The sequence below is a fragment of the Hemiscyllium ocellatum genome, chromosome 27, assembly GCF_020745735.1.
Source record: "Hemiscyllium ocellatum isolate sHemOce1 chromosome 27, sHemOce1.pat.X.cur, whole genome shotgun sequence".
In the NCBI taxonomy this organism is placed as follows: Eukaryota; Metazoa; Chordata; class Chondrichthyes; order Orectolobiformes; family Hemiscylliidae; genus Hemiscyllium; species Hemiscyllium ocellatum.
In genome coordinates this window covers 206,555-232,184 of record NC_083427.1, presented here as the reverse complement: position 1 = coordinate 232,184, position 25,630 = coordinate 206,555, and the positions used below count along the sequence as shown (strand labels likewise).

General features: G+C 49.7%; 1 protein-coding gene across 2 annotated transcripts; it reads left to right on the top strand.

Annotated features, from left to right (window-relative positions):
* Positions 1-122: 122 nt before the first annotated feature.
* On the top strand, positions 123-25,142 carry LOC132828666 (zinc finger protein 211-like). 2 transcript variants are annotated; one of them, XM_060845723.1, is made up of 3 exons: positions 123-389; positions 1,721-2,778; positions 24,827-25,142. In XM_060845723.1, the coding sequence occupies exon 2, from the start codon at positions 1,896-1,898 to the stop codon at positions 2,736-2,738; it is 843 nt and encodes a 280-aa protein (XP_060701706.1). In that variant the 5' UTR covers positions 123-389; positions 1,721-1,895; the 3' UTR covers positions 2,739-2,778; positions 24,827-25,142. The 2 variants fall into 2 exon arrangements, with proteins under 2 accessions (XP_060701706.1, XP_060701705.1); XM_060845722.1 differs by lacking the exon at positions 24,827-25,142 and adding an exon at positions 19,073-19,544.
* Positions 25,143-25,630: the final 488 nt, after the last annotated feature.

The window sequence follows — 25,630 nt, the reverse complement described above, 5'->3', positions numbered from 1 at the left end:
ATTCCTTCCGGTCCTCCAAGGTTTACTATTGGTCAATCCGGACATCGCTCTTTATGACGTCAACGCGCCGTCCTCCCGCACATGCGCAGTCCCCCTCCCCAACTCTTTCCCCTGGGATCCCAGCTGAAGGTTGCGCTGCAGACTGTGTCAGTCTGGTTTGGAAGGACAGCACTTTGCAACGGGATAGACCCCAGGGGCGTTGGTAACTGAGGACCAGCATCAATGCACTCCCTCAGGGACACACACACACGCTGCTGTGTTTTATCCTCCTCCATTCCAGGCACCAGCTCCTTCCTCGGGCGCCTGCATCAAACCCGTTTGCATCCTCTCCCGCCCTTTGTCTACCCGAAGACTTTTCACCTCTCGCTCTATGAGCAGGACAGGAAGAGGTAAGCAGTGGGACGGTCGATCAGACAGCCTTCAGGACAATGGGGAGTGGGATATGAGCTACACCAGAGCAATGAGAAGGAAGGCAGGGGATGTGGGGTGGAGATTTACAGCTTTTGGGGAGGGGTCGAGAGAAGAAGGAATGTTGCAAGGGAACTGGAATTGTCTGTTCTGAATTTCTATGCAAAGGTGGGGACTGCAGATCAGAGTGGTGCTGGAAAAGCCCAGCACCAGTACCCACTCTATTCTAGACTCTGTTCTGAATGTCTGCCCTATCTTTTTGTATGTTCCATTTCCGAGATATTTTAAGGGGAGGAATTTCAGACACAAAAGTCAAACTAAGTGTAATCGAACAGGCCAACCTCCCTCAAAGTATATTGAGAAGGTAGCCTAGACCCTAACTTTTTCTTAGTTTAAAGATAAGTGTAAGGTATTGCATTCCAGATGTGATTCAATTGGCTAAAGCAAAACACAATTTATTCATACGCTCTAGTTAAAATACGACAAAAGAAAATAAAATTGGCTTAGCTGTAATTCTATTGGACAATTGAATAGAATAATGGATTAGTTGACGTTGAAACAGTAACTGTTCCAATATAGTAACATCCCATAAACACACTCTTGGCAACAGGGCAATTTCAGAAGACTGACTATCTCTCATTCAACAGGAAGAGATTCCCCCAGTCTTTAGTTGTAACCAAGAGGGGGGAAAAATAGCTTCTGCTTCTTAAAGACCCCATCAGCAATCGCTGAAAGCTAAAATTTTTTTAAAAACCTGCTTCGGTGGGAGCTGGACCACACCCATTCAGGCTGCTTCTATTGTTCAAACTTTCTTAATAAAAAATAAACAATACAAGGCCTCACAAGTTGTTTAGCTTATTGGCTTTCCAAATAGACATCTTGGCATCTCTGTCTTCAAGTCAAAAACTGTGGAGAGTTAGAAACAAAAAGAGTGGTGCTGGAAAAGCACAGCCTGTCAGTATGCATCAGAGGAGCAGGAGAGTTGACGTTTTGAGCATCAGCTCTTCATCAGGACGGGGAGCCCTTCATTCCTGCTGAAGGGCTGATGTTGGAAACGTTGACTCTCCTGCTCCTCGGATGCTGCCTGACCTGCTGTGCTTTTCCAGCACCTCTCTTTTTGTTTCTGACTCTCCACCATCTGCAGGCCTCACTTTGGCTCTCTCTGAAAACCCTTCCTTTAAAAAGAACGAAATGGATCCCTTAAGGCCGTAGTATCGTCGCGTCAGAGTTGCTTGATTTATCAGGACGTGACTACCATCAGCATTTAAGTTCGGAGGAAGTAACTGTTTGTTGGTTCTGTTTGTTTCAAAAGGTTGTAACCACCTGGGATAGCTTTGAAGTGCACGTAGAGAGCGTTCCTGTGAACAGACGGTGAAGAGAGTTTTACCCAATTGCACAAGCTGATAAGGCAGCATTTATTGTGAGCAGAGACTGTGTGCTTGGCTACTGTCTCGAGACGAGGATCTCGCTTCCCGGGCGCCTGCGTCATGGAGAAACCCTGGAAATGTGGCGATTGCGGGGTTGGTTTCCGCTCCCCCTCCGCGCTGGAGATCCACCGGCGCGTCCACACCGGGGAGCGGCCGTTTGCCTGTCCCGACTGTGGGAGGGGCTTCACCAAGTCATCGTCGTTGCAGAGACACCGGCAGGTCCACACCGGGGAGAGGCCCTTCAGCTGCCCCACCTGCAGGAAGGGCTTCACCCACTCGTCCGCCCTGCTGACCCACCGGCGGGTCCACACGGGCGAGAGGCCGTTCGCCTGCCCTGACTGCGGCAAGGGCTTCAGAGACTCCTCCACCCTGCTGAGGCACCAGCGGGTCCACACCGGGGAGAGGCCCTTCAGCTGCCCCGAGTGCGGGAAGGCCTTCAAGGACTCGTCCACCCTGCAGAAGCACCGGCGGGTCCACACGGGGGAGAGGCCGTTCGTCTGCTCCGAGTGCGGGAAGGGCTTCACTCAGTCGTGCCACCTGCTGACCCACCGGCCCGTCCACACCGGGGACAGGCCGTTCTCCTGCCCGGTGTGCGGGAAGGCCTTCACCAAGTCGTCCAACCTGCGCACCCACCAGCGGGTCCACACCGGGGAGAGGCCCTTCAGCTGCCCCGAGTGCGGGAAGGCCTTCGGCGATTCGTCCACGCTGCTGACCCACCGGCGGGTCCACGCGGGGGAGAGGCCCTTTGCCTGCTCGCAGTGCGGCAAGGCCTTCACACGCTCGTCGTACCTGCTGACCCACCAGCGGGTCCACACCGGCGAGAGGCCTTACGTCTGCCCGGCCTGTGGGAAAGGCTTCACTCTGCTCTCCGTGCTGCTGACGCACCAGAGAACACACCGGTGACAACCAAGCTAAGTTACTCATGCCGCCCAGGCATGTGCAGGTACGGGTGTAATAGACGTGCTACATTACCCAGAGTGCTTCGGGATGTGCAGGTTAGGGTGGATTGGCCGTGCTAAATTACCCATAGTGCCCAAGGATGTGGAGGCTAGGGGGGATTGGCTGTGCTAAATTACCCACATTATGAAGGTATGTGCAGGTAGGGTAGATTAGCCATGCTAAATTAGCCAGAGTGGTCAAGGATGTGCAGGTTAGGGTGGATAGGCCATGCTAAATTACCCTTAGTGTGCAGGGAAGTGCGTATTAGGGTGGATGGGCCATGCAAAATTACCCACATTGTGAAGGGATTTGCAGGTTAGGGTAGATTAGCCATGCTAAATTACCCATAGTGCCCAGGGATGTGCAGGTTAGGGTGTATTAGCTATGCTAAATTGCCCACAGTGACCTGGAATATGCAGATTAAAATGGATTGGCCATACTACATTCCGCACAGTGTGTAGGAATGTGCATGTTAGGGTGGATTGGCCATGCTAAAGAGCCCACAGTGCTGTGGGATTTGCAGGTTAGAATGGATTGGCCATGCTAAATTACCCATACTGCCCTGGAATATACTGGTTAGAATGGATTGGCCGTAATACATTCCCCACAGTGTCCAGAGATGTGCAAGTTAGGGTGAGTTGGCCATACTAAATTACCCATAGTGTCCAGAAATGTGCAGGTTAGGGTGGATAGGCCATGCTAAATTACCCTTAGTGTGCAGGGAAGTGCGTATTAGGGTGGATGGGCCATGCAAAATTACCTACATTGTGAAGGGATTTGCCGGTTAGAGTGGATTGGACATGTTAAAGAACCCACAGTGCCCAGGGATTTGCAGGTTAGAATGGATTGGCTGTGCTACATTCCCCATTGTATCCAGGGATGTGCAGGTTAGGGTGGATAGGCCATGCTAAATTAGCCATAGTGCCCAGGAATGTGCAGGTTAGAGTGGATTGACAGTGCTAAATTACCATAGCGTCCCGGGATGTGTAGTTCCGGAGGGATTGACGGTGCTAAATTACCCACATTGTGAAGGGATGTGCAGGATAGAGCGGGTTGGCTGTGCTAAATTACCCACAGTGCCTTGGGATGTGCAGGTTAGGGTGGATCGGCTGTGCTAAATTACCCATCGTGTCCAGAGATGTGTAGGTTAGGGTGGATTAGCCATGCTAAATTGCCCACAGTGCCCTGGAATATGCAGGTTAGAATGGTCTTGCCATACTACAGTCCGCACAGTGTGCAGGGATGTACAGCTTAGGGTGGATATGCCATGCTAAATTACCCATAATGCCTGGGATGTGCAGGTTAGAATGGATTGGCCATGCTAAATTGCCCATAGTGTCCAGGCTTGTTGCAGGTTAGAGTGGATTGGCCTTGCTAAAGTACCCACAGTGCCCTGGGGTTTGTAGATTACGATGGATTGGCCTTGCTAAATTACCCACAGTGCCCTGGAGTTTGCAGATTAGGACGGGTTGGCCGTACTACGTTCCTCAGTGTGCAGGGATGTGCAGGTTAGGGTGTATTGGCTATGCTAATTTGCCAATAGTGTCCAGGGATGTTGCAGGTTCGAATGGATTGGCTGTACCATATTCCCCACAGTGTGCAGGAAAGTGCGGGTTAGGGTGGATTGGATATGCTAAATTACCTATATTGTGAAGGAATGTGTAGGTTAAGGTGGATTGGCCATACTAAATTGACCACAGTATCACAGGGATATGTAGGTTAGGGTGGATTGGCTATGCTAAATTACCCATACTGTCCAGGAGTGTGCAGGTTAGGGTGGATGGCCATGCTACATTACCCATAGTGCCTTAGGATGTGCAGGTTAGGGTGGACTGGCTATGCTAAATTACCCGTAGTGTGAAGGGATGTGCAGGTTAGTGTGAATTGGGTAATTTAGCATGGCCAATCCACCCTAACCTGCACATCCCTTAACACTATGGGTAATTTAGCATGGCCATAGTGCCCTGGAATGTGCAGGTTAGAATGGATTGGCTATGCTAAATTGCCCATAGTGTGCAGGGATGTGCATATTAGGGTGGATTGCTCATGCAAAATTACCCGTTGTGCCCAGGGATATGCAGGTGAGGGTGATTTGGCCATGCTAAATTGCCCATACTGTCCAGGAATGTGCAGGTTAGTGTGAATTATCCATGTTGAATTACCCATAGTGTGCAGTGATGTGCATGTTAGGGTGGGTTGGTCATGCTAAATTACCCATAGTGCCCAGGACATGTAGGTTCGGGTGGATTGTCCAAGCTAAATTACTCATCGTGCCCAGGGATGTGCATGATAGGGTGGGTTGGCCATGCTAAGGAACCCACAGTGCCCTGGGCTTTGCAGGTTAGAATGGATTGGCCATGCTACATTCCCCATAGTGCTCAGGGATGTGCAGGTTAGGGTGGATTGGCTGTGCTAAATTACCCATTGTGCCCAGGGATGTGCAGGTTAAGGTGGATTGGCCATGCTAAATTACCCACAGTGCCCATGGACCAACAGATTAGGGTGGACTGGCCATGCTATATTACCCATAGTGCCTTGGGATGTGTGGGTTCGGGTTGACTGGCTATGCTGAATTACCCATAGTGTGCAGGGAGGAGGAGGTTACACTGGATTAGCCATGCTAATTTACCCGTAGTGTCCAGGAATCTGCAGGTTAGGGTGGTTTGGCCATCCTAAACTACCCATAGTGTCCAGGAATGTGCAGGTTAGGATCGGTTGGCCATGCAAAATTAACCATAGTGGCCTGGGATTTGCAGGTTAGATGGATTGGCCAGGCTAAATTACCCATTGTGTCCAGGGATATGTAGGTTAGGGTGATTTGGCCATGGGAAATTGCCCATACTGTCCAGGAATGTGCAGGTTAGTGTGAATTATCCATGTTGAATTACCCATAGTGTGCAGTGATGTGCATGTTAGGGTGGATTGGCCAAGCTAAATTACCCACAATGCTGTGGCATGTGCAGATTAGGGCGAATTGGCCATGCTAAATTAATCATAGTGTCCAGGGATGTGCATGTTAAGGTGGATTGGCTGTGCAAATTTACCCGTTGTGTGAAGAGATGTGCAGGTTAGAGTGAATTGGGTAATTTAGCGTGGCTAATCCACCCTAACCTGCACAACCCTTAACCGTATGGGTAATTTAGCATGGCCATCGTGCCCTGGGATGTGCAGATTAGAATGGATTGGCCATACTAAATTACCCAGAGTGCCCTGGGATGGGCAGGTGTGGGCGGATTGGTTATGCTAAATTACCCATAGTGCCCAGAGATGTGCAGGGTAGGGTGGATTGGCCATGTAAAATTACCCATAGTGCCTTGGGATATATAGGTTAGAATAGATTGGCCGTACTAAATTATCCATAGTCTCCAGGGATGTACAGGTTAGGGTGAATCGGCCAAGCTAAATTACCCGTACTGTGCAGGGATATGTAGGGTAGGGTGGTTTGGCCATGTTAAATTACACATAGTGCCCTGGGATGTGCAGGATGGAATGGATTGGCCATGCTAAATTTCCCATAGTGACACAGGGATGTGCAGGTTAGGGTGGATTGGCTATGCTAAATTACCCATAGTGCCCTGGGATGTGCAGGTTCGGGTGGATTGGCTGTGCTAAATTACCCATAGTGCCTTGGGATGTGCAGGTTAGAATGGATTAGCCATGCTAAATTACCCATAGTCTCCAGGGATGTGCATTTTAAGGTGGATTGGCCATGCTAAATTTCCCATAGCGTCCAGACATGTTGCACGTTAGAGTGGATTGGCCTTGCTAAGTTACCCACCGTGCCCAGGAGTTTGCAGGTTAGGATGGATTGGCCGTACTACATTCCGCACAGTGTGCAGGAATGTGCATGTTAGGGTGGATTGGCCATGCTAAATTATCCACAGTGCCCTGGAATATGCAGGTTAGAATGGATTGGCCATGCTACATTCAGCACAGTGTGCAGGAATGTGCATGTTAGGGTGGATTGGCCATGCTAAGGAACCCACAGTGCCCTGGGATTTGCAGGTTAGAATGGATTGGCCATGCTACATTCCACATAGTGCCCAGGGGCATGTAGGTTAGGGTGGATTGGCCGTGCTAAATTCGCCATAGTGCCCAGGGATGTGTAGGTTAGGGTGGACTGGCCATACTAAATTACCCACAGTGCCCATGGACCAACAGATTAGGGTGGACTGGCCATGCTATATTACCCATAGTGCCTTGGGATGTGTGGGTTAGGGTTGACTGGCTATGCTGAATTACCCATAGTGTGCAGGGAGGAGGAGGTTACACTGGATTAGCCATGCTAATTTACCCGTAGTGTCCAGGAATCTGCAGGTTAGGGTGGTTTGGCCATCCTAAACTACCCATAGTGTCCAGGAATGTGCAGGTTAGGATCGGTTGGCCATGCAAAATTAACCATAGCGGCCTGGGATTTGCAGGTTAGATGGATTGGCCAGGCTAAATTACCCATTGTGTCCAGGGATATGTAGGTTAGGGTGATTTGGCCATGGTAAATTGTCCATACTGTCCAGGAATGTGCAGGTTAGTGTGAATTATCCATGTTGAATTACCCATAGTGTACAGTGATGTGCATGTTAGGGTGGGTTGGTCATGTTTAATTACCCATAGTGCCCAGGGCATGTAGGTTAGGGTGGATTGGCCAAGCTAAATTACTCATCGTGCCCAGGGATGTGCATGATAGGGTGGGTTGGCCATGCTAAATTACCCATAGTGTGTAGGATGTGCAGCTTAGGGTGGATGGCCATGCAATATTACTCATAGTGCTTTGGGATGTGCAGGTTAGGGTTGATTGGCTATGCTGAATTACCCATAGTGTGCTGGAAGGTGCAGGTTATGCTGGATGGGCCATGCTGAATTACCCATAGTATCCAGGAATCTACATGATAGGATGGTTTGGCCATCCTAAATTACCCATAGTGTCCAGGAAGGTGCAGGTTAGGATCAGTTGGCCATGCTAAATTACCCATAGTGCCCTGGGATTTGCAGGTTAGAATGGAGTAGCCATGCTGAATTATTCATGGTGTCCCAGGATGTGCACAGTAGGGTGGATTGGCAACGGAAAATTACCCACAGTGCTGTGGAATATGCAGGTCAGGGTGGACTGGCAATGTTAAATTACCGATAGTGTCAGAAATGTGCAAGTTAGGGTGGATTGGCTGTGCTAAATTACCCATAGTGTGATGGGATGTCCAGGTTAGTGTGAATTGGGTAATTTAGCATGGCCAATCCACCCTAACCTGCACATCCCTTAACACTATGGGTAATTTAGCATGGCCATAGTGCCCTGGGATGTGCAGATTAGAATGGATTGGCTATGCTAAATTGCCCATAGTGCCCTGGGATATACAGGTTAGAATGGATTGGCCATGCAAAATTCCCCATAGTGTGCAGGGATGTGCATGTTAGGGTGGATTGCTCATGTGAAATTACTTTTGGTGTCCAGGGATATGCAGGTGAGGGTGGGGTGGCCATGCTAAATTGCCAATAGTGTCCAGGGATGTGCATTTTAGGGTGGATTGGCCATGCTAAATTACCCACACTGTGAAGGGATGTGCAAGGTAGGGTGGATTGGCTATGTAAAATTACCCATAGTGCCCTGGGATGTGCAGGTTAGAATCGATTGGCTGTACTAAATTACCCGTAGTGTGCACGGATGTGCAGGTTAGGGTGGATTGGCCATGCTAAATTAATCTTAGTGTCCAGGGATGTGCAGGTTAGGGTGGATTGGCCATGTGAAATTACCCATTGTGTGAAGGGGTGTGCAGGTGGCCAATCCACACAAACCTGCACATCCCTTAACACTATGGGTAATTTAGCAAGGCCATGGTACCCTGGGATGTGCAGATTAGAATGGATTGGCTATGCTAAATTACCCATAGTCTCCAGGGATGTGCAGGTTAGGGTGAATTGGCCATGCTAAATTACCCGTATTGTGCAGGGATATGCAGTGTAGGGTGGATTGGCCATGCTAAATTTCCCAAAGAGACACAGGGATGTGCAGGTTAGGGTGGATTGGCTATGCTAAATTATCCATAGTACCATGGGATGTGCGGGTTAGGGAGGATTGGCTGTGCTGAATCACCCGTAGTGCCTAGGGATGTGCATTTTAAGGTGGATTGGCTGTGCTAAATTACCCACACTGTGAAGGGATGTGCAGGTTAGGGTGGATTGGCCATGCTAAATTGCCCATAGTGTCCAGCAATGCACAGCTTAGGTTGGATTGGCCATGCTAAATTTCCCATAGTGTCACAGGGATGTATAGGATAGGGTGAATTGGCTATGCTATATTACTCACACTGTGAAGGGATGTGCAGGTTAGGGTGGATTGGCCAGGCTAAATTACTCATCGTGTCCAGGGATGTGCAGGTTGGGGTGGATTGCCCAGGCTAAATTACCCAAGTGTCCTGGGATTTTTTTTTAGATTACTTACAATGTGGAAACAGGCCTTTGGCCCAACAAGTCCACACCGACCTCTGAAGCGCAACTCATTCCCCTACATTTACCCGTTCACCTAACACTACGGGCAATTTAGCATGGCCAATTTACCTAACCTGCACATTTTTGGACTGTGGGAGGAAACCGGAGCACCCGGAGGAAACCCACGCAGACACGGGGAGAATGTGCAAACTCCACACAGAGAGTCGCCTGAGATGGGAATTGAACCCGGATCTCTGGCGCTGTGAGGCAGCAGTGCTAACCACCATGCTGCCCATAATGCAAAGTGGCCCCAGTGGGATGTGCAAGTTAGGGTGGATTGGCCTTGGTAATCACCCATAATGCCAAAGGGCGTGTAGGTTAGGGTGGATTGGCTGTGCTAAATTACCCATAATGCCAAGGGGTATGTAGGTTATGGTGGATTGGCAATGTTAAATTACCCACATTGTGAAGGGATGTGCAGGTCAGCGTGGTTTAGCCATGCTAAATTACCCATGGTGTACCGGGATATGCAGGTTAGGGTGGATTAGCCATGCTGAATTACCCATAGTGTGCAGGGAGGTGCGGGTTAGGGTAGATTGGCCATGCTAAATTACCCATAGTGTGCACGGAGGTGCAGGTTAGGGTGGATTGGCCATGCTAAATTACCCATAGTGCCCAGGGATGTATAGGATAGGGTGGATTGGCCGTGCTAAATTACCCATAGTGTGCAGGGAGGTGCAGGTTAGGGTGGATTGGCCATGCTAAATTACCCATGGTGTACCGGGATATGCAGGTTAGGGTGGATTGGCCATGCTAAATTACCCAGAGTGCCCAGGGACGTGCAGGTTAGGGTGGATTGGCCGTGCTAAATTACCCATAGTGTGCAGGGAGGTGCAGGTTAGGGTGGATTGGCCATGCTGAATTACCCATAGTATTACCCATAGTGCCCAGGGATGTGCAGGTTAGTGTGGATTGGCCATGCTATGGTGTCCCGGGAGGTGCATGATAGGGTGGATCGGCTTTGCTAAATTACCCACAATGCCATGGCATGTGCAGGTTAGGGTGGATTGGCCATGCTAAATTACCAATAGTGCCCAGGGATGTGCAGGTTAGGGTGAATTGGCCATGCTAAATTACCCATAGTGCTCAGGGATGTGCAGGTTAGGGTGGATTGGCCATGCTAAATTACCCATAGTGCCCAGGGATGTGCAGGTTAGGGTGAATTGGCCATGCTAAATTACCCATAGTCTCCAGGGATATGTGGGTTAGAGTAGATTAGTCATGCTAAATTACCCAGAGTCTCCAGGGATGTGTAGGTTAGGGTGGGTCATGCTAAATTACTGATAGTGCCCTGTGCTTTGCAGGTTAAGTGGGTTGGCTGTGCTAAATTACCCATGGTGTCCCGGTATGTGCATAATAGATTGGATTGGCCAAGCTAAATTATCCATAGTGCCTTAGGATATGGTTAGACTGGATTGGCCATGCTAAATTACCCACAGTGCCCAGGGATGTGCAGGTTAGGGTGGATTGGCCATGCTAAATTACCCATAGTGCCCAGGGATGTGCAGGTTAGGGTGGATTGGCCATGCTAAATTACCCATAGTGCCCAGGGATGTGCAGGTTAGGTGCATTAGTTGGAGGAAAATGCAGAGCAGTTGGGATGGGGAAATGGGTCTGGGTAGGGTAATCTTCAGAGGGTTGGTGTAGATTCGTTGGGTCAAATACCTGTTTTCACACCGGGATTTCTATGAGCCCAGGTCTGCACCTTCCCCACTGCAGTGTTCCGCAGAGACTGAGGAAATGCATTTTGTGTAATCTGGGATGTTTTCCTGTATGTGCACATCGATTTTCCATTTGTCTGTGTCCCATCAAGTCTCCTGGTATCCGCCTCAATCTGTCTCACCCCTCGGCTCCCCCGCCCTCCATCAGCGTGTCCTTCTGTTGTCCCACCCTCTCCCCCTCTCCCCCTCACCTGCGCTCTCGCCCCCTCTCCCCGCACCACCTCCCTCTACCCCCCCCCTCTTCCCCACCTCTCTCCCCGCCTCTTCCCCCTCTCTCTTTCTTCCCCCCCCTCTTTCCCCCCTCTTCACCCCTCTCTCTTTTCCCCCTCTCTCTCTTCCCCCCCTCCCCCCCTTCCCTCCTCTCTCTCTTCCCCTCTCTCTTTCCCCCCCTCTCTCTTTCCCCCTCTCTCTCTTTCCCCCTTCTCTCTCTCTTCCCCCCTCTCTCTCTCTTTCCCCCCTCTCTCTCTCTTTCCCCCCCCTCTCTCTCTTTCCCCCCTCTCTCTCTCTTTCCCCCCTCTCTCTCTCTTCCCCCCTCGCTCTCTCCCCCTCTCTCTCTCTCTGCCCCCGTCTCTCTCCCCCCTCTCTCTCTTCCCCCCCTTCCCCCTCTCTCTCTTCCTCCCCTCTCTCTCTTCCCCCCCTCTCTCTCTTCCCCCCCTCTCTCTCTCCCCCCCTCTCTCTCTTCCCCCCCTCTCTCTCTTCCCCCCCTCTCTCTCTCTCCCCCCTCTCTCTCTCTTCCCCCCTCTCTCTCTCTTCCCCCCTCTCTCTCTCTTCCCCCCTCTCTCTCTTTCCCCCCCTCCCTCTCTCTCGCCCCCTCTCTCTCTCACCACCCCCTCTCTTTCCCCCCCTCTCTCTCTCTTCCCCCCTCTCTCTCTCTTCCCCCCTCCTCTCTCTCTCTTCCCCCCTCTCTCTCTCTTCCCCCCTCTCTCTCTCTTCCCCCCTCTCTCTCTTTCCCCCCCTCTCTCTCTTCCCCCCCTCTCTCTCTTCCCCCCCTCTCTCTCTTTCCCCCTCTCTCTCTTTCCCCCCCTCTCTCTTCCCCCCTCTCTCTCTCTCTTCCCCCCTCTCTCTCTCTCTTCCCCCCCTCTCTCTCTCTCTTCCCCCCCTCTCTCTCTCTCTTCCCCCCCTCTCTCTCTCTCTTCCCCCCCTCTCTCTCTCTCTTCCCCCCCTCTCTCTCTCTCTTCCCCCCCTCTCTCTCTCTCTTCCCCCCCCCTCTCTCTCTTCCCCCCCCTCTCTCTCTTCCCCCCCTCTCTCTCTTTCCCCCCCTCTCTCTCTCTTTCCCCCCTCTCTCTCTTTCGCCCCGTCTCTCTCTTTCCCCCGTCTCTCTCTCTTTCCCCCCATCTCTTTCCCCCCTCTCTCTCTATTTCCCCCCTCTCTCTCTCTTTCCCCCCCTCTCTCTCTCTTCCCCCCCCTCTCTCTTCCCCCTCTCTCTTTCCCCCCTCTCTCTCTCTCTTCTTCCCCCCTCTCTCTCTCTCTTCCCCCCCTCTCTCTCTCTCTTCCCCCTCTCTGTCTCTCTCTCTCTCTTCCCCCCTCTCTCTCTCTCATCTCCTCTCTCTCTCTCTCCTCCTACTCTCTCTCTACCCCCCTCTCTCTCTCTTCCCCACTCTCTCTCTTTTCCCCCCCCCCCTCTCGTGTTCCTATTGGGACTTAACTGAATTGTTTGATTTCCCTACTGAAGATGTTCCGAACGTATCGTTTCTGTTCTGATCTGGGAATAACTGCCCTTGGATTGTAGTTGAACATTGCTATCGGATATCCACTGACACGCTCGTGACATTGTGGATGAGAGCAATAAATTAATACCTTTCTCTTGGAGTTAAAAATCACACAACAACCAGGTTATAGTCCAACAGGTTTAATTGGAAGCACTAGCTTTCGGAGCGATGCTCCTTCATCAGGTGATAGTGGAGGTTAAGATTGTAAAACACAGAATTTATAGCAAATGTTTACAGTGTGATGATACTGAAATTATACATTCAGAAAGACTGTCTCTCACAGGGTAGTTCACACCTTCAGTGCATTATCTGAGCTGACATGATACCGGTTGTTAAAGTTCACTTGAGAATGTAATGTTTAAAACAATTTTTGCAATTTAGAGTCATAGAGATGTACAGCGCGGAAACAGACCCTTCGGTCCAACCCGTCCATGCCGACCAGATATCCCAACCCAATCTAGTCCCACCTGCCAGCACCCGGCCCGTATCCCTCCAAACCCTTCCTATTCATATCCCCATCCAAATGCCTCTTAAATGTTGCAATTGTACCAGCCTCCACCACATCCTCTGGCAGCTCATTCCATACACGTACCACCCTCTGTGTGAAAAAGCCCCTGAGGTCTCTTTTATATCTTTCCCCTCTCACCCTAAACTGGTGCCCTCTAGTTCTGGACTCCCCCACCCCAGGGAAAAGACTTTGTATATTTACCTTATCCATGCTCCTCATAATTTTGTAAAGCTCTATAAGGTCACCCCTCAGCCTCCGACGCTCCAGGGAAAACAGCCCCAGTCTGTTCAGCCTCTCAAATCCTCAAACCCTGGCAACATCCTTGTAAATCTTTTCTGAACCCTTTCAAGTTTCACAATATCTTTCCGATAGGAAGTAGACCAGAATTGCACGCAATATTCCAACGTGGAAGAGCTCAAAGCAACGTGGTCATTCTAACATCTGAGAGATTTAACAAGCAATCCAAGTCTTTTTCAATATATCATTTCAGTTACATCACACTGTGAATCTTTGCTATAAATTCAGTGTCGTACCATCTTACTCTCCACAACCACCTGATGAAGGAGCGGCGCTCCGAAAGCTAGTGCTGCCAAATAAACCTGTTGGACTATAACCTGGTGTTGTGTGATTTTTAACTTTATCCACCCCAGTGCAACACCGGCACCTCCAAATTATTTCTCCTGGAGGTATTTGCATCCTTTGTCTTGAAGTGAGGCTCCCTTTGTCTTGAAGTGAGGCTCCCTTTGTCTCACCAGCTTTCAAGATGAGGGTTGTACAAGGGGGAGCAAAGCGAAAATGTCATTGTCCTCTGGCACAAACACTTCGGCCCAACCAGTCCAGACTGAACGGAATCCCAAACTAAAACTAATCCCACCTGCCTGCTCCCGGCCCCTATCCCTCCAACCCTTTCCTGTTCCCGTCCGTTGGGGCTGGGATAAATTATGCCGTGGGGGTGACTCGCTCATAACAGTCCAATTTAAATTAGATTAGATTCCCTACAGTGTGGAAACAGGCCCTTCGGCCCAACAAGTCCACACTGACCCTCCGAAGAGTAACCCACCCAGACCCATTCCCCTACATTTACCCCTTCACCTAACACTACGGGAAGTTTAGCACGGCCAATTCACCTGACCTGCTCATCTTTGGACTGTGGGAGGAAACCAGAGCACCCGGAGGAAACCCACGCAGACACGGGGAGAACGTGCAAACTCCACACAGACCGTCGCCCGAGGCTGGAATCGAACCTGGGACTGTGGTGCTGTGAGGCAGCAGTGCCAACCACTGAGCCACCGTGCCACCCGTAACTTTGGGGAACAATGAACTGCGCCATGCAGACCTTGAGTTCTTGACTGTTTATTGGTGAGCTCACTGGGAGAGACGAGTTGGCCTAATGGTCACAAGTCACTCTGACGAGATGCAGAGAGTTGCGTGATTGTGTAGGTTACGATCATTTAACAATTAGCAAACTGTTAATTGCAGTATAATGAGTAACTGGGCACTTTGCCCAGTCACTAGCCTCAGTTACGTAGTGTCTGGACAGTGCTGGTTAGCAGCTGATAACCAAGTGTTAGTATAACAGTAGATTCTTGTAAATAAAAAGAACCTTCCCATACTGGGAAAGAGTTTCACTATCAGGTGCTAGTAAAGCCTCAGGTTCAGCCACCACACTGCGCCTGGGAATGTACAAGAAGACACGAATATGAAAATTAAAATGGATTCCAGGCTTTTAGTATGCGACAAAGATGGCTGCCTGAGTTATAATGAATCTCCCACAATGCCTTGATCCAAATGTCTTTCAGACGTTGTAACTGTGCCCGTGTCTGCTGCTGCCGCCACAGGAAGTTCATTCCATGCCTTTTGGGTAAAGGAAGTCAGCCCCCCCCCCCCCCCGCCATGTCCATTTTAAATCTCTCTCCATTAAAAACATGCCCCTAAATCTTAACCTCCATCTCCCCCACCCCAAATCCTCCAACCCTGACACTCCAGGGAAAACAGCCCCAGCCTGTTCAGCCTCTCCCTGTAGCTCAAACTCTCCAACATCCTTGTCAAGCTTTTCTGAACCCTTTCGAGTTTCACAACATCTTTCCGATAGGAAGGAGACCAGAATTGCACCCAATATTCCAACAGTGGCCTAACCAATGTCCTGTACAGCCGCAACATGACCTCCCAACTCCTGTACTCAATACTCTGACCAATAAAGGAAAGCATACCAAACGCCGCCTTCACTATCCTATCTACCTGAGACTCCACTTTCAAGGAGCTATGAACCTGCACTCCAAGGTCTCTTTGTTCAGCAACACTCCCTAGGACCTTACTATTAAGTGTATAAGTCCTGCTAAGATTTGCTTTCCCAAAATGCAGCACCTCGCATTTATCTGAATTTAACTCCATCTTCTCAGCCCATTAGCCCATCTGGTCCAGCTCCTGTTGTAATCTGAGGTAACCCTCTTCGCTGTCCACTACACCTCCAATTTTGGTGTCATCTGCAAACTTACTAATTGTACCTCTTATGCTCGCATCCAAATCATTTGTGTAAATGACAAAAAGTAGAGGACCCAGCACCGATCCTTGTGGCACTCCACTGGTCACAGGCCTCCAGTCTGAAAAAACAGCCCTCTATGTATTTGGATTTTTTGGAAAGCATTTATTAAGCCAGCTATGTTGGGTGCTCCTCAACAAGACGAGAGCCCATGGTGTTGGAGGGAATAGATCAGCATGAGGAAGTGGTGGACTCAGGTACAGTTACAACATTTTGAAAAGACGTTTGATAAGAAGGAAAGGTTTGGAAGGATATGGGCCAGGAGCAGGCAGGTGGGACCAGTTTACTTTGGGGTCATGCTCGACGTGGACTGGTCGGACTAAAGGGTCTGTTTCAGCGCTCTCGGACTCTGTGTCCCTCGAAAATCGGCTGATTGCCAGAATTGGGATAAAGGGGGCATTTTCATGAGGGCAACCCCTAGTGAAGTGCCGCCGGGATTACAGCCGGAGCCATAATTATTCCGATGAGGAAAGGGGACTGGGCTGTCGAGACCTACAGCCACAGACAGAGGCACTTGGGCTCATTGAATCTACTGTGGTCAAAAATATCTGTTTTATCTCTGTTCTACCCAAATTGGCACGGTGGCTCAGTGGTTAGCACTGCTGCCTCACAGCGCCAGGGACCCCGGTTCGATTCCAGCCTCGGGCGACTGTGTGGATTTTCCCCTTCTCCCCGTGTCTGCGTGGGTTTCCTCCGGGTGCTCCGGTTTCCTTCCACAGTCCTAAAGATGCGCAGGTTAGGGTGGATTGGCCGTGCTAAATTGCCCGCAGTGTTCAGGGACATGTAGGTAAGATGCATTGGTCAGGGGTAAATGTCGGGTAATAGGGTAGGGGAATGGGTCTGGGTGGGCTACTCTTCGGAGGGTCGGTATGGACTGGTTGGGCCGAAGGGCCTGTTTCCGCACTGTAGGGGATTCTAAGTTTGTGACTGGTGCACAGAATCTGTGGAGGGAAATCGACAGGTCAGGCAACAACTTGTCCGAAGGAATCCAATGTAGGAGAAAGTGACTGCCAATGCTGGAGATCGGAGTCCAAGTGTACAGTGCTGGAAAAGCACAGCAGGTCAGGCAGCGTTCCGAGGGGCAGGAGAACCGACGGTTCACTCAGGGACCTAATGAAGGTCTGAAACCTGAAACGTCGATTTTCCTGCTCCTCGGATGCTGCCTGACCGGCTGTGCTTTCCCAGGAATACAACATAGGCAAGTAAGTCCGTGGAGTCCCATCAGCATTGGAGACAAACCCTCTGGTCCAACCAGTCTGTGCTGACCATAATCCCGAACTAAACTGGTCCCCCCTGCCTGCGCCTTCCAAACCTTTCCTATTCATGTCCTTATCCAAATGTCTTTTCAATGTGTCTGTAATCGTTCCTTCTTTCTCAGGAAGACTAGAGGAGCTGAATATTATTTAACTAGTGTTACGACACAACAGGGAACTCTTCAATCTAATGCCCGGAAACGCTCACCTTGCCTCGAAATGTGAGTGAGAGAGAACTCCCCAATTCCACTATATAACGAAAATAACATCAAGTTAAAAATCACCCAACACCAGGTTATAGTCCAACAGGTTTAATTGGAAGCACACTAGCTTTCGGTGGGGTGTGACTTTTAACTTTGTACACCCCAGTCCAACACCGGCATCTCCAAATCATGACTAACATCAATTTACTTTTTTCTTTTAAATCTAAGGATGAACATTAAACAATTATTCCCAATTCTAAGCCCCTCTTTCCCGTAACTGCTTATTATCTACCTCCAATTTCTGTAACCAATATGCTGTTCCAATAAGACACTTAGTAAAATTACATGGAATCATAGAGATGTACAGCACGGAAACAGACCCTTCGGTCCAACCCGTCCATGCCGACCAGATATCCCAACCCAATCTAGTCCCACCTGCCAGCACCCGGCCCATGTCCCTCCAAACCCTTCCTATTCATATACCCATCCAAATGCCTTTTAAATATTGCAATTATACCAGCCTCCATCACTTCCTCTGGCAGCTCATTCCATACACGTACCACCCTCTGCGTGAAAGAATTGCCCCTTTTATATCTTTTCCCTCTCGCCCTAAACCAATGCCCTCTACTTTTGGACTCCCCGACCCCAGGCAAAAGACTTTGTCTATTTACCCTATCCATGCCCCTCATAATTTTGTAAACCTCTATAAGGTCACCCCTCAGCCTCCGACGCTCCAGGGAAAACAGCCCCAGCCTGTTCAGCCTCTCTCTCTCTAGCTCAAATCCTCCAACCCTGGCAGCATCCTTGTAAATCTTTTCTGAACCCTTTCAAGTTTCACAACATCTTTCCAATAGGAAGGAGACCAGAATTGCATGCAATATTCCAACAGTGGCCCAGCCAATGTCCTATATAGCCGCAACATGACCTCCCAACCCCTGTACTCTACTCTGACCAATAAAGGAAAGCATACCAAACGCCGCCTTCACTATCCTATCTACCTGCAACTCCACTTTCAAGGAGCTATGAACCTGCACTCCAAGGTCTCTTTGTTCAGCAACACTCCCTAGGACCTTACCATTAAGTGTATAAGGTCCTGCTGAGATTTGCTTTTCCCCTCCACCCTCCAGCAACCCTCCAGGCGCCGGACGCAGCTACAGAGACGGAGCGCGGTTTCTGGGCGGGTGCTGGATGCTCCCCTGATCTTTGGCGGCATCCTGGTGGGAGGGTGGGTCTATCCGGCTCCTCCGCTCCATGCCCTTGCCCGGCTGGTGCGTGGGCAGGGGTGTGTCGGACAAGGAGGGATGCTCCATCCCATTGGCCAGCAATGGTTTGCTCCCGGCACATCTCCCGTTTTCAAACACATTTTAACAGGAGACCTGTGTTTGTTCCCAAGATCTTTTCCCAAAATGCAGCACCTCGCATTTATCCAAATTAAACTCCATCTGCCACTTCTCAGCCCATTGGCCCATCTGGTCAATTTAATTTCAAAACCACACAGCCACTGTCATCTTCCCTATTCCAGCTGAGGATCTCCCTGGGTCGTCATCTTTCTTTTTACTGCGAGTATCTTTCATATGAAAAGGTCCCTTTGATAGAGTGGGTTTCCTCATTTCTTGGGGAGCAAGATGTTAGCTCTTCCTGCCTTGCTGTCTTGTTAGCATTTGCTCTCTCTCCAATTTTCAAAATGTCTGTGTTTTTATATCCCCAACATTGCATCATCTCATTGGTTCAAAGTTGGCAAAACAATAAATTCAAACTCGATTGGGTTTTAGTATCCTGGGGCATAATTCAAACTGACTGGTTAAATTCAAATTGTTGTCAAAACAGCAACCAAAGCTCAGGTATCCCTTTCACAGCCAAATGTTACCTCTTTTCAATTTTCCAGCACACTGTGGGACTGCCACCGAGTCAGATATAGAGGGGCTTGTAAGCTCTCCGTTCAGAACAGCATCCACTCTCTCTTAATGGTACAGAACATGCCTTCAGCTTCAGAACACTGGAGAAAAAATACGGAAAGCCATAGAAGTAAAGGGATTTGGGAATTCTCGTCCACCAATCTCAAAAGAGTGAGCATTCAAATTCAGCGGGTGATGGGGAAGACAAGTGGTGTGTTTATTTCGAAGGAAATAGTGAAATCAGGAGATTTTGCTAAAATGTATTCTACGAGGCACCAGTTCGACCACATTGAGAATCCCATGAGCAGCTTTTTTGTCTCTGAAAGAAATTTATTGCAGGCGTCGGAGACGGTCCAGAGATGGATACCAAGGGACCGTCTTTGGAGAGGTTGAGTGCCTTGGGCCTGCCTTTAGAAGGAGAGGCAACCATATTAAAATAAAAGACTCTTTGGGGAGACTTGAGAGGCTAGGAATGGAAAGGTCGTTTCCCCTTGTGTGGGAGAGTGTAGAACCAGACGGGGCGCCATCTCAGGGTGAGGGGTGGCCCGTTGATGACCAGGACGGGCAGGAATTTCCTCTCTCTCCAGGCAGGGGGAGGAGTGTATCTGGAAGTCTTCACTGCAAGGGGCTGCTGGGTTATTGAGGATATTCAAGGCTGAGACCTTTTCTTTCAGCAGTAAGGGGATTATGGGTTATGCGGGTGTTTGGGGGTGGGGGGGGGGGGCGCGCGGAAGGAAGACAGGAAAGTGGAGTGGAGGGTGATCAGATCATTCCGAATGGTAACGCAGGCACGATGGGTAGAGTGGCCGAATTATGTTTCCGTACCTCCCAGCCCAAATGATCTGGGGGGAATTCAGGCCTGCCAGAAAAGGCCATGGAGTGAGTAAAATTAGTGGGAAGAGAGAACAATTTGCATTTGGATGGAAAAGAGCTTGAGAGAGGTGATTGTGAGAAATATTTGGGGTGGCTCAGTGGTTAGCACCGCTGCCTCACAACGCCAAGGACCTGGGCTTGATTCCAGCCTCAGGGTGACAGTCTGTGTGCACACTCTCCCCTCCCCCACTGTGTCTGCATGGGTTTCCTCCGGGTGCTCCGGTTTCCTCGCACAATCCGAAGATGTGTAGGTTAGAGTGGATTGGTCCAGGTAAATTACCTATAATGCCCAGGGATGTGCAATTTAGGGTGGACTGGCCATGCGAAATTACCCACAATGCTCAGGGATGTGCAGGTTAGGGTGGATTGGCCATGTTAAATTACCCACAATGCCCAGGGATGTGCAGGTTAGGGTGGATTGGCCATGTTAAATTACCCAGAGTGCTCAGGGATGTGCAGGTTAGGGTGGATTGGCCGTGCTAAATTACCCATAGTGCCCAGGGATGTGCAGTTTAGGGTGGATTGGCCGTGCTAAATTACCCATAGCTTGATTACAGATCACCGAGGAAGGATTGAAAGAGAGAATTAAGAAGAGCAAAGAGAGGACACGAGCTGTCTTTAGCAAAGTGAATAAAGGAGAACCCTGAAGCTTTCTATAGGTATGTGAGGAATAAAAGGATGATTAGGGTAGGAATAGGGCCAGTCAAAGACAGAAGTGGGAAGTTGAGTGTGGACCCTGTAGAGGTCAGAGAGGTGCTAAATGAACATTTCTCATCGGTGTTCACTCAGGAAGAGGAGAAGAATGAGGTACGAGATATTAGACTAGAAAGGATTGAGGTTAGTTATACACAAGTGTTATCAATTCTAGGAGGAGTGAAAGTAGACAAGTGCCCTGGGCCGGATGGGATTTATCCAAAGATTCTCTGGGAAGCGAGGGAGGAGATAGCAGAGCCTTTGACTTTGATATTTGAGTCTCCAGGTTTAGTACCAGAGGACTGGAGAATTGCAAATGTTGTGCCCTTGTTCAAGAAGGGCAGTACAGATGACCCCGGTAATTATAGACCAGTGAGCCTTACTTTGGTTGTAGGAAAGGTTTTGGAAAGCATTATAAGAGATAAGATTTATAATCATCTAGCAAACAGCTATTTGATTTCAGATGGTCAACATGGTTTTGTCAAGGGCAGGCCGTGTCTCACAAACCTCATTGAGTTTTTTGAGAAGGTGACCAAGCATGTAGATGAGTGTAGGGCAGTTGACGTGGTATACATGGACTTCAGTAAAGCCTTTGATAAGGTTCCACATGGTAGGCTGTTGGAGAAAATGCAGAGACATGGGATTGAGGGTGATTTAGCAGTTTGGGTTAGAAACTGGCTTCCTGAAAGAAGGCAGCAAGTGGTGGTTGTTGGAAAATATTCAGTCTGGAGTCCAGTTACTAGTGGTGTGCCACAAGGATCTGTTTTGGGACTACTGCAGTTTGTCATTTTTATAAATGACCTAGACGCAGGCATAGGTGGATGGATTAGTAAATTTGCAGATGACACTAAAGTCGGTGGAGTAGTGGACAGTTTGGAAGAATGTTACAGGTTGCAGAGGGATTAGGATAAACTGCAGAATTGTGCTGAGAGGTGGCAAATGGAGTTCAATGCAGATAAATGTGAAGTGATTCACTTTGGGAAGAATAACAGGAAGGCAGAGTCCTGGGTCAATGGAAAGATTCTTGGTAGTGTGAATGTGCAGAGGGATCTTGGAGTCCATGTACATAGATCCCTGAATGTTGCCACCCAGGTGGATAGTGCTGTTAAGAAGGCATACGGTGTGTTAGGTTTCATTGATAAAGGGATTGAGTTCCAGAACCGCAATATCATGCTGCAACTATATAAAATGCTGGTGCAGCCACACTTGGAATATTGTGTACAGTTCTGGTCCCCATATTTTGGGAAGGATGTGGAAGCATTGGAAAAGGTGCAGAGGAGATTTACCAGGATGTTGCCTGGTCTGGAGGGAAGGTCTTATGAAGAAAGGCTGAGAGACATGAACCTGTTCTCATTAGCAAGAAGGCGGCTAAGAGGGGATTTGATAGAGACATACAAGATGATCAGAGGGTTAGAGAGGGTAGACAGTGAAAGTCTTTAACCTAGGATGATGACGTCATCGTGTACGAGAGGGCATAACTACAAATTGAGGGGTGATAGATTTAAGACAGATGTCAGAGGTCAGTTCTTTACACAGAGAGTGGTAAGGGTGTGGAATGCACTACCTGCTAAGGTAGTCAACTCAGCCACATTAGGGAGATTTAAACAGTTCTTAGATAAGCACATGGATGATGATGGGATGGTGTAGGGGCAGGAGCTGAGAATAGTTCACAGGTTGACGCAACATCTAGGGCCGAAGGGCCTGTTCTGTGCTGTATTGTTCCATGTTCTATGCCCAGGGATGTGCAGATCAGGTTGGATTGGCTGTGCTAAGTTAGACATGGTGCCCAGGGATGTGTAGGTTAGGGTGGATTGACCTAGGTAAATTACCCATAATGCCCAGGGATGGGTAGGTTAAGGTGTATTGGCCATGCTAAATTACCCATAGTGCCCAGGGATGTGCAGGTTAGGGTGGATTGGCCTAGGTAAATTACCCATAATGCCCAGGGATGTGCAGGTTAGGGTGGATTGGCCCAGGTAAATTACCCATAATGCCCAGGAATGGGTAGGTTAAGGTGTATTGGCCATGCTAAATTACCCATAGTGCCCAGGGATGTGTAGGATTGATGCATTGGTCAGGGGTAAATGTAGGAGAATTGGTCTGGGTTGGTTACCCTTCAAAGGGTCAGTATGGACTCATTGGGCCAAGTGGCCTATTTCCACACTGGAGGGAATCTAACATAAAAATTGTCTGCTGAAGTAGGCCTTTCAGCCCTTCAGGTCTGGCCAACCACGTGATCTCAGTATTCCCGCTCCCATGGGGATGATGCAAAACCTGGAAGAATTCGGAAATTGTGAACAGGATGGTGCAGAACTCCGAAAGGATATCGGCAAGGTGGTAGTTCGGTGGCAAGACCATGTTCAACGCAAAGACCTGTGAGATGATGCACGTTGGTCAGAAGAACCCCGAAAGACTACATAAAAGGCTGAGGGACTAGAGACTGTGTTCATTAGAGAGCAGAAGGTTGAGAGGTGACTTAATAGAGACATACAAGACTATCCGAGGGTAAGATAAGGTTGGACTGTAAGAGCCTTTTTCGTCAGATGGTGATGGCTAGCATGAGTGGACATCGCTTTAAACTGAGGGGTGAGAGATATAAGACAGATGTTTGATTAGATTAGATTCCCTACAGTGTGAAAACAGGCCCTTCGGCCCGTCAAGTCCACGCTGACCCCTCCGAAGAGTAACCCACCCAGACCCATTCCCCTACATTTACCCCTGACTAATGCACCTAGCACGATGGGCAATTTAGCACGGCCAATTCACCCTAGCCTGCACCTCTTTGGACTGTGGGAGGAAACCCACACAGACACGGGGAGAATGTGCAAATTCTACACACCCGAGGCTGGAATCGTCCCTGGGACCCTGGTGCTGTGAGGCAGCTGTGCTAACCACTGTGCCGCCCCCCACCCCCAAGTAGGCTCCTTACTCAGAGTATCAGGGAGGGTGAAAGCGTTGGGACGAGCAACAGTAGACTCGCCAACTTTAAGGGCATTTAAATGGTCATTAGATAGACATATGGACGAGAATGGAATAGTGTAGGTTCGATGGGCTTCAGATTGGTTCCGCAGGTTGGTGCAACATCAAGGGCCTGTACTGCTCTGGAATGTTCTATATTAATTTGGGGGGGGGGGGGTGGATTCTGAAGGGAGTGCAGGAGCGCAGGCACCTGGGAGGGGGGTACATGTGCGTAGCTCATTGAAGATGCAGGACAGTGGGATGGAGTAGTTAAGAAAGCACACAGACTCCTCAACTTTATTAAAAGGGACAAGGAGTATGAGAGTCTTGAATGTCAATGAGATACTTGCTTGTCTTCAGCTGGGGTGTTGTGTACCCCATTGTGGGCACCACTTTATAATTCCCCATATTCTGCGTGGGGGGGGGGGGGGTCTTCCAGAAACCAAAGATGTGCAGGTCAGGAGAATTGGCTGCGCTAAAGTGCTCGCGGTGTTAGTGGGAGGAAAATGGGTCTGTGTGGGGGTTACTCTGCGGACGGTCAGTGTGGACCTGTCCCCACACTGTAGGGAATCTAATCACCCGTCATGGGCAGGAGAGGTTCAGGCATAAGCCCTAACTTTCCTGATGAAGATCCGAAACGTTGCCTGGTATGCTGCCTGACCTGCTCTGCTTCCCCCGGCAACACACGTTTCGAGTCTGACTCTCTAGCGTATACAGAGCGCTTTAGGGAACATCTCCGGGACACCCGCACCAATCAACCACACCGACCCGTGGCCCAACATTTCAACTCCCCCTCCCATTCAGCCAAGGACATGGAAGTCCTGGGCCTCCTTCACCGCTGCTCCCTCACCACCAGACGCCTGGAGGAAGAACGCTTCATCTTCCGCCTTGGAACACTTCAATCCCAGGGCATCAATGTGGACTTCAACAATTTCCTCATTTCCCCTTCCCCCACCTCACCCCAGTTCCAAACTTCCAGCTCAGCACTGTCCCCATGACTTGTCCTACTTGCCTATCTTCCTTACCACCTATCCACTCCACCCTCCTCCCTGACCTATCACCTCCATGACCACCCCCACCCACCCATTGTACTCTCTGCTACCTTCCCCCACCCTCCTCCCTGACCTATCACCTCCATCCCCACCCCCACTCACCTATTGTACTGTTTGCTCCTTTCCCCCCACCCCCACCCTCCTCTCATTTATCTCTCCACCCTGCAGGCACTCTGCCTCTATTCCTGATGAAGGGCTTTTGCCCGAAAGATCGATTTTCCTGCTTTTCGGATGCTGCCTGACCTGCTGTGCTTTTCCAGCACCGCCCTGATCTAGAATCTGCAGTCCGCACTGTCTCCTGGGCACCAATTGATCGGAAAAATGTGAAAGCGTTGGAACGAGCTCGGGAGCGAATTCGGCTAGTGGTATGATCACTATCGAATTATCTTATCAACCCAGAGACCCAAGTAATAGTGTGGGGGGGTGGGGCACAGATTCAAACCTGACTGAGACAAATTGAATTCAATAAAAGTACAGAACCAATGGTGACCCACCAATCCATTCTCCAAAAACAGAAGTCTTCTGGTTCAGTAATGTCCTGCAAAGAAGGAAATCTGCCATCCTTACCCGGTCTGGCCCACAGCAATGCGGTTGACTCTCACCTGCCCTCTGGGCAATTGTAGGGATGGGGCTATAAATTCTAGGCCCGGCCAGTGACGCCTTCGTCCCCTCAATGAGCTTTCAAACGAAAAGTGCACCAGTGGTTGCGGGAACGAGAAACGTCCGGTACAGGTAAATAGTGAACTATCCTCCTCAGAGACAAGGGGAGGGGTTTGACAGAGGTTTTCAAAGTCCGGAGCAGGGGTACACAGAGAGAAGCGGGAACCGCTTTGTAAAAGAGCAAAAAAAGGAGTGTGGGGGAGGGTACAGATTTTAAGTGACGTACCAACAAAGCAAAAATAAGCTTCTTCAAACAGCCAATCATCAAATCCCTCCAGTGTGGACGCCATTCAGCCCGGCGGGTCCATACCA